At 45.7% G+C, this 9,571-nt stretch overlaps 1 protein-coding gene across 1 annotated transcript in view; it reads left to right on the plus strand.

The window, feature by feature from the left end:
• Positions 1-6,220: 6,220 nt before the first annotated feature.
• panx2 (pannexin 2) overlaps positions 6,221-9,571 on the plus strand; it is a 13,972-nt gene continuing 10,621 nt past the window's right edge. The window contains exons 1-2 of the mRNA XM_063196353.1: positions 6,221-6,286; positions 7,260-7,422. Coding sequence (XP_063052423.1) covers positions 6,221-6,286; positions 7,260-7,422 — 229 coding nt within the window. The remainder of the gene's footprint in view (positions 6,287-7,259; positions 7,423-9,571) is intronic.

Below are 9,571 nucleotides of genomic sequence, written 5' to 3' on the forward strand. Positions count from 1 at the left end.
GTTGACCCGGAATGGGCAAATGGCTTTGACCGTTTCCTGTCTGTGGTGTAGCGGCCTGATGCTAATGGCTCACGTTTTTTATGGAATAAACAAACTACTCTGCATAGAAGATGCCTTTGTGGACTTCGTTTCTAAACGCGTCAGCCAGGTCATTCCTGGGTCACACAATAGCTCTAGGTGAGCTCCTATAACACCCCCATAGAGAGAGATGTCGAATTAAAATAGACTGAAAGAAAACATTAGGACAGCTAAGTGTATAATGATAAACCGTGGTTAAATCATGGTTATTTGTATAGTTAAACCATAGTCAAACCATGATTGAACCATAGTTTAAAAAAAAGTTCCAAACCATGCTAAAAAACATGATTTACCATGGTCGATTTTCGTAAGGGCTGTCCCTGTAAAATAAAAACTAAACTGAACTGTATGTTGTTGGTTGAAGCTACAATGGATCCAAGTCCCTCCATAACTTCACTCATCTGCTAACTGAACTAGTGCATCATTGATGGTGCATCAACCCATTACAAATGATTGGTTCCAATGTTTAGTTGACAGAATTTGAAATGTTCTAAAAAGTGTGAGTCACCAGATAAAATGAGAGAGAAAACTTTATGCAGCACCACAGCTAGTATGGTCGGGCCCAAGCTACCCTTGGGATGCCTGCTGGACTGCCCTTTTGCCTATGTGAGGCACACATGCAATTTCCTGGTAACTTTCCCAGTTACACTTTTACTTCTCAGCTGTCGTTCAGACATTGCATTGATGCTGTGGGGCCTCAAAAACCATAAGCCAGCGTTTTTGAAGCACCACATTGACAGTATTGGATGAAAGAAGAACAGATGCACACAGTTTAGTAGTTTTAAGAAGTGAATACACTGATACAATAATCTTTCTCAGTGTGTGCAATCAGTTTCATGTCCTCCTGGTTCCCACATTAAGAAATTTCTTTTAGGCCTACATGACGATGTATTCTGTAGGCCTACTTTATGGTGTATGAACATTTGATAATACAAATGTGACTGATTACTTTGCTCTTGCTTTTTACTTTGTGCTTGTGAATGTCATACTACTGGTAGGGTCGCCTTTTAAAACACATCGGTTTCTTTGGTCTTTTGAGCGATCTGATCATGATCAGTTCGGTGACTGTTGACCTGTGTTTATAATGTTTACAATAAGCCATTATTATTTAACATGTTTTCAAAATACATCAATGAAATTATCGTTACTAAATTCAATAAACACAATAGAAAAATAATTTCAAAGTGATCATTCAGCTATTCTGGGAGGCAGGTTCTAAAATCTGCCTGAATTCAACAGGTAGGATTAGCCAGAACTCCTTCTTCTTTGCAACATACTTGCAACATGCAACATTTAGTAATTATTTTCAGGCTTCATAGTAATACCTTAGGCTATGTGGTACTGTCAGGTGTTAATTAGAAGAAATTGAGACATGATGATTGTTGTGTGCTCTTTTGTCTCTTGGGGCACACACACACACACACACACACACCATACAGTGTGGGCTATATTATGTCTCATCATTTGTTATTATTAAGGTTAGAATAGGGTGTGCTATCCACAATAAAGCTTGAACTTGATTTTACGCACTGCACATCAGCCTGCCTGCAGAGTGGTAATCATCTTTTCGGTGACTTCAAGAGCAAACAGTTCATCTATAACCAAAACAAAAGTCTGTCTCTCTCAGGCAGTGTAGCGGCTATTCACTATGGAAGCTGTCATGAGAGCAAATTCCCCTCTAACCGGCATAAACCGGATACAGGCACGAAGCGCAAGATCAGGGAACACTGGTGACCTAAGGCGCTTTTTGAAGGATATTTTCAACTTCTCTGTCAACATCAAGGCACGTGCGGTTATTCCTTCAATATCGGAAATAGTCACAATTCCTAATTTTGGTTATAATTTGGGAACCCGAAAGCCAGGACTCGGGAACACCTTGTAAAAACTGAGACTAAACCGCACGCACCAAAATAATGTATTTTCGAAATCACTTCCATTTAGGAAAAACAGACGCGCAAAAACCCTGGATAGAGGTGATGTCATCGCCAAATTGAGCATGTGATGAAAGCAATACTCCTTGAAGACGGTCTGGCTGGGGTGAGGGAAGACTATTGAAGTGGAGGGAGGAGGGGATGATGCTTGTGAGAGTATAGGGAGATCAAGGCGGTGGGGGGGTTGGTAAAGGCGGAACAAACCGGTGTGTGCCCGGATACACGCTGTAACGGCTCGCCCGCACTGCAGCTTAACTCTTCCCGCCCCGGGGATGCTCAAGGCTGGGGAGTGTAGACTAAAAGATTTATTTATTTATTTATTTTTACCGCGCAGACTATAGAGTGCCATCGCCAAACAGCGATCCGCCACTGGTGACAAACAAATTCTCCGCGCCTGTGATCTCCAGCATCAGGTAGAGAGGGGCTTATTCAGGTACGTGAGACATCAGCGTGGTGACAATGTGGCAATCAAATGCCCCCTCCTACTTCTATCAGGAACTGAAAATCTATCTGTCTGCCGTCTTTTTATTGGAACTGCACGCAGGCTGATTGCATTCAAATGCGTGTTCTGCCAAGCATCTGCCCAGCTGCCGTTTGCTTTCATGTCTTGCATGTCCGCTTGTGGAGTGCTCCAGGCACGCCGGTCCACTTCAGCACTACGTTGTTGGATAGTTCCCTCACACGCTGTGCTACACTCGCCGTCAGCGTTGGTGGCATTTTTGTGAAGCGTGTTGTTGTTGTACCTTCGTTCAGCTGTAGTTTGTCGCTACCTACAGTTGATGTTCTCTTTATTTTCGACAGCTTTGTAGTAGCAAATCGGAAAGCCGGATATTCAGGTGAATCACATAGCTATCGAACCGCGGCGGCAATGTTTTTGTCCAAACCTCGTCCTACTAGTTTGTTCGCTTAGTGCTAGTCAGCTGAATTTAACTTGGACTTTCTTCTGGGTTGCCAGTGAAAATGGGCAGGCTATTATAATTCGTTTTTAGTCCATACAGAATGTTTTCGTTGAAAATGATGACACTGAACAGAGGAGAGTAGCCTAACGCTCCGAAAAGAGCGAACAGGCTTTTATCGCTTTGAAGGAGCCGAAACGCACTCTATCTCAAACTGTCCTAAACCACACACACACACACACACACACACACACACACACACACACACACACACACACACACACACACACACACACACACACACACACACACACACACACACACACACACACACACACACACACACACACACACGTAGGCCTGTCCATCTTCTTCCCCCCTGCTGAATAAGTGTTGGTCTAAAAAACACATAGGCCTACCAGTGTTTCCAGATCAACAGACGTACCTTGTAGAGCTACGACTTGGATCTACTATCTAATTGCACAATAAGCTCATTTGTAAAGCAGTCAAGCCTGCTCAATGAGTGGTTCCATAGAGGTTTACAGAGGCCCTCGGGTGAGCTTTTGGGCGGGGGGCCCAACACTATTTTATTCCAAGGGTCCTCCGGGGGAACTCATGCATGAAAAGATGAAAAGATCACCTGAAAAAGCTGCAGCATTTGTCAAGCTGCAGGTCTGATGGGGACAAATGCATTTTTGGTTAATTTTTCAAACCATGCATCCTACTACCACAACCACCATGGCCTACTGCTCACATACTGAATATTAGCTGGTAGAGAAGCCTGTTTCTTTGGACTTTGTGACTCTTAACCATTGTCAAGTAGGCTACACAGCTGTGATTTGACAGTCTACCGGTATGCACATGTGTTTGCTATTGAAGGCTACATGATGCAAGACTTCTTATTGTAAGCATTGGCATAATGCTTCAATAAATGTCACAATGATGAAAGTTAAGAAGCAGTTGAAAGTGGGATTTCAGTTAGTGGAACAAGCCTCTACATCACTGAGTCAGTCGCCACCAGCATGGAGCACGGTGAGCGCTCTCCCAGCACAGGTCACTGGGAGTCTGGCGATCGCAAGCAGCGTTGCGTAATGACTGACTGAGTGAGCAAGCAGGCGTGAGAAGAGCGTGTCTGATTAATTATTTAAAACTCAGAGGACAGCCTCCGGCTGTGTGGGTTGAGTGCTCGCCTCGCCGGACGACGTCTTTCCCAACTGTTCTTCAAGTCTGTTGCAGCAGGCCCAGGCACATGGAGGGAAAGGGCCCTGTTATCTTTCTTTCTTTCTGTCTCTCTCTCTGTCTCTGTCTCTGTCTCTGTCTCTCTCTCTCTCTCTCTCTCTCTCTCTCTCTCTCTCTCTCAGATTGACAGAGCAAGAGCCATTTTTGGGAAGTTCAAAAGGCAGTCAGCCCGGCCTGAGGTAACCGAGTCATGTCCCAAAACACAGTTCAGAGTTCTGGGGGGTGGCTATGAGGAAGGCAGCAGGGTCTAAAAAGAGAGAAAGAGAGAGAAGGCGTGAGGGAGAGGAGTACAGGAGGGGGTCAGACCGAGAGAGAGAGAGAGAGAGAGAGAGAGAGAGAGAGAGAGAGAGATGCAGTAGTGATGTGGATGGAGAGGTGCAAGTAGAGATGAAGAGATGGGGATTTGTATGGCGGGGAGGGGGAGAGATGAAGGGATAGTGTGGAGAGCTGGGGGGGGGGTCTGAGCGAGCAGCCTGTGATGTTTTGGAGCACAGTGTAGTTTAGCTGTGTAAAGGACGCTGGGATAACCTTCCTCTGGAGCGCATGCAGAAGACCCCTCCCACACACACACACACACCCCTCTGCAGCAATGCCGCCACCCCTCCCCACACACACACACACTCACACACACCTAGCCACACTATGTGTGAGGGCCCAGACACACACACATCGGCACACAAAGGGGCCATGTGACACACTCATTTCTGTAATGTAAACACCTTTTTAGTCTCTGACATGAACACCTGGGGAAGAGCAAATGCTGTGTGTCTATGTCACAGGCTAAACAACCAAACACAACACTGCAACATAAACAAGGAACATGCACCCCAATCACACGCACACACACACAGATGGATAAACACACACACACACACACACACACACACACACACACACACACACACACACACACACACACACGCCCATCCCCTGTTCCCCGGCATACTGTAGCTATTGCTGCCCAACATTTGAATACAATGTACTGCCTGACTCTTCAAGGTCTTTCATGGCACATACAGTATGAACTTGGACTAACACTTTGTTAACTCTAGGGAATGGTGTAAACTCTCATTGACTCAATGGTACATCATCTCATTGCGGGGTCCAAAATGCATTCTCCAGAGAGTAAGAAAGTAGAATAAAGAGGTTTCATTGCTCTCTTTAGTGTGCAGTTATCCTGACATTTTCCCATTACACATGAAAGGTGTGTACACGCTCCCAAACATCTCTAGTCTCTTCAGGCTGTGATTTTTTTTTACGTATATCAGAACATTTCTTCAGTGGTGCTGCGTTATATTGATTGTTTGAGCTCTCAGGCGGGAAACATTGATCTTTTTGAAACAAGACTGCTGTTTTCTAGCCATGAATTCTGTCAAGGTCACTAGGAGGATAAAGTTGTTGAGTAAGCTACAGTATGTATGTGTGTGTACGCATGTGTGTGTGTGTGTGTGTGTGTGTGTGTGTGTGTGTGTGTGTGTGTGTGTGTGTGTGTGTGTGTGTGTATTCATGTATCTGGTTTTGTACTGCAGTTTGTACAAGCCGGGCCAGTGCAGTGTAATGACTACAGATGTCTTCGCATTTGTGTTGCAGGAGCCTACAAATGTCAGTTTAGTTAAAGACTGGCCCCCTGTGCTTATCTGTGTCAGTGTGTCTCTTGTAAGTGGTAACACTCGGCCTCATGTCTCCCTGCAGGGTGCAACAGCTGGCTGGAAGCGTCCCGCTGGAAAAATACCACCAATCATCCGTCTGCTACCTCTGTGTAGACAAGCAGATGTTGCTACCAACCATGTCTCTGCCTTGACAGAAGAGACCCACCTCCACCTCCCAATACCTGCCTTCAAAACACCTTAAGATCCCATCTGATCTCCGGGATAAAGGGATTTCAAACATACAGATAGACACATCCAGCCACAATTTCCACAACCACAGCCTCCGTGGTGGAGGGCCAAGGGCCAGGGGCGCTCAGGCCGGCTGACAGGAGGAGCGCTGCGGCCAGGTTGAGCAGGCGGGTGGTGGGCAGCTGCAGGTGCAGCGGTGCTGGTGGTGGTGGTGTTATAGCTGGGCACTTCCTCCCGGATGCAGAACCTCCTCGACCAGAACCTCGACATGGCGACGGCGCTGCTGGCCGGGGAGAAGCTGAAGGTGATACCAGTGATGCTGAACAGGCCATACAATACCAAATAGGGCAGGGATGTCAAACTCAGGCCCTGGGGCCAAATCTGACCCACAGAGATATTTTATTTGGTCCACGAGATAATTTCAAATGTGTATTACAGTTGGCCCACATACACCATTAAATGGGTATGCCACTATTTTGGGGCTTAATACAGTTAAAATCATTGGCCAGGGTTTATATAGGTGGTAAAGTGTCTTATTTGTCATAAAACAAGCCGTTGTCTTGTTTTAAGACAAGTTAAAAGAGGGAGCATGACGCTAAGCTAGTGAAAGTCAATGGATCCGTGTAGCATTTTGAAGGTATAGCATAACAAGACCTGAACATGAATTGTGGTGTGTCAAAGGATGTGCAGACACATTTGAACTACCATATATGATGGGAGTGATGTGTGTGAAATTTAACTACAGTATGAGTGTGAAGTGCATGTACGCACGATTTTAGTCCATTTTAAAAATAAATGTTGAGTTCGGCCCATGACTTTTGATTTTGGCCCTCAGTCAAATTGAGTTTGCCACCCCTGAAATAAAGCAAGCACACAAAAATAGCAGTACACAGTAAAACATTGCAGCCAGTTAAACGTAAAAGCAGGACAACTTATCTTTTTTACTGGCTTGCAATATTTTACAGTGTAGATCTGGTCAGTAGTAGGGAACAGTAGTAGGTCAGTAGGCCCCTCATATCGTGAAGTGAAGTAGTCATTAGCTGCCATGCTGCTAATCTTCCAGATGCTATTAAAAATGATCCGGCTGTTGTTTTAAATCTAGACTTATTGTAATTCACTCAACTTTTATCTTTACCTTTTTTATTTTTACCTTTTCTTAAAATTAGTTATCATCTCATTTGTTATCTCATCTGTGCTTTTATCATTTATTAGGAAGCACATTGAAATTCCTATGTTTATGATGTGCTACACAAGTAAACGTGCCTTATACCTTGAAGGAGCTGATCATGCCAGGCTCGTCGCAGGACGAGAAGGGCGGTGCGCTGGCGGGGCTCATGGTGCAGCTCAAGCTGGAGCTGCCCTTCGACCGCGTGGTCACCATCGGCACCGTCATCATCCCCATCCTGCTCGTCACGCTCGTCTTCACACGCAACTTCGCAGGTGAGGCTTTTTACCTTGTAGTTCAGGTGTAGCCTCTTAGTGCAGATGGGGCCGCCAGTGCGTCCGTTCACTCTTTTCTGGAAAGACTGAGCTACATCGTAACAACATTGCTATGGCATAAACAAGACCCTTAACCCCTTAGCGCAGAGCCTATGTTATAACCTTACACTTTCAAAGAGGAAGATACCGTACACTCTTGTCCATCGTGCTGAATTTTATTTACAGAAACAACGTTTCGGCAAGTGTGGCCTTTCTCACCTTACGCTCACCAAAATTGTAATGGCTATGTCTTAATCTGCTACTTAAGGCTCTCAGTAATGTCATAACAATGTTGTTATGATGTAGTTGAATATTTTCAGCAAATAGTGAATAGGCCCGCCAGCGGCCCCATCTGCAGTAAGAGGCTACGTAACAGATTGAAACTTAGTCATTACAATTTTGGTGACGGGAAGGTGATCGCATAGGCTCTGCAAAAATGGCCGAAGGTTAAATGTTAAAGGTTAAATGTTATCTTGTGCATTATGTTAGATGGTCACCATCAGTCAGCACTGTCATTATATACATGCCCTGCATGTCACCTCTGCCTACTCTCCTTCATACGTAACTTCTCAGGTCAGAAGGTTAGAGCCTGAAACTGCTGAGATGAGGGCATAGGTCAGGTCAGGGTCAAGGTCAAAGTTGAAATGTCATGATGGATGCATGTTAGATGGTCTCCATCAGCATCGTCATGTGTCATCCACACTCCACACTACTCGCCAGTGCTCTCTGGTCATGTTCATGTGCAATGTCACAGGTGGGGGTTATTAATAACAACATTATATGCAGTTCCGTATGTAGATAGTCACCACACCTTTAGCACCGTCATCATCGCCGTCCCTATCTGGCTCACCGGTGCCCGCTGCTCGTTTTCATGTGCAACTTGGCAGGTGAGGGATTTTTAACTCATTACAGCCTGGAACTGCTTAGATGAGGTCATTGGTCAGGGTCGAGGTCAAAGGTCAAACTTAATGAAGTGCAGCACCGGCACATACGTGCACACACACACACACACACTCACACTCACACTCACACACACACACACACACACACACACACACACACACACACACACACACACATACACACACACACACACAAACATTCTTTTAAATACTGGATACAGCGTATATCTGTGTCTTTCTCAATGGGGGCTTTACGGTTCCCCAGGGGGCGTTAGGGAGCCCTGCGGGGGCATTGATAAGGATACAGCTGCGAGGGAGGCGGTGCTTAGTTGCCATTGGGGTCATTTTATTTTTTAATACTAAGGGAGGCATTGATGTCAATGGGGGCATTGGGAGGCTTATGGTGAGGTCCAGGGGGCATTTATTAAAAAAAATGGGTGAGAACCACTGGAATACACAATGTCTGAACATGCATGCAAGCACAAACTAAAGCCACTACAGTGTCACTTATTACCTAGTCTCCTGAGACAGTGCTGCTCATAGTCAAATTGCCACTGACATTATAGGTTGGGCATGGGGCGGTGGTGGATCAGGTGGTAGAGGAGCCGTTCAACAACCCGAAGGTTGCAGGTTCAAGCCCCGCTCTGCTTGACCCCATCGATATGTCCTTGAGCGAGAAACTTAACCCCAAGTTGCTTCTGATGGCAGGGTGGTGGTACCTTGTGTCGCAGCCACTGCCACCAGTGTGTGAATGTGAGTGTGAATGGGTGAATGTGAGGCATACAATATAAAGCGCTTTGAGTGCTTGAAGGAGTGGAAAGGTGCTATATAAATGCAGTCCATTTACTGGGAAATTTGATGAAGCTCAGAAATAACAGATTGCTGGGGAGTTGTACCTTCCATAACACAGCTCCTGTACTCGTATTGTCCCCTCCCTCTTCACAACTCTGTGTTTTGCTTAGTAAGCACAAGGGGTTAAGTACGCAGTGCTGAGTTCTCATGGTGATCATTGCAGAGATTGAGCAGGGAGGGGGACGTGAGCATTGATGTGTGTGTGTGTGTGTGTGTGTGTGTGTGTGTGTGTGTGTGTGTGTGTGTGTGTGTGTGTGTGTGTGTGTGTGTGTGTGTGTGTGTGTGTGTGTGTGTGTGTGTGTGTGTGCGTGCGTGTGTGTGTGTGTGTGTGTGTGTTGGGGGGGCATGAATGCTGA

Source organism: Engraulis encrasicolus, chromosome 4 (assembly GCF_034702125.1).
Source record: "Engraulis encrasicolus isolate BLACKSEA-1 chromosome 4, IST_EnEncr_1.0, whole genome shotgun sequence".
NCBI lineage: Eukaryota > Metazoa > Chordata > Actinopteri > Clupeiformes > Engraulidae > Engraulis > Engraulis encrasicolus.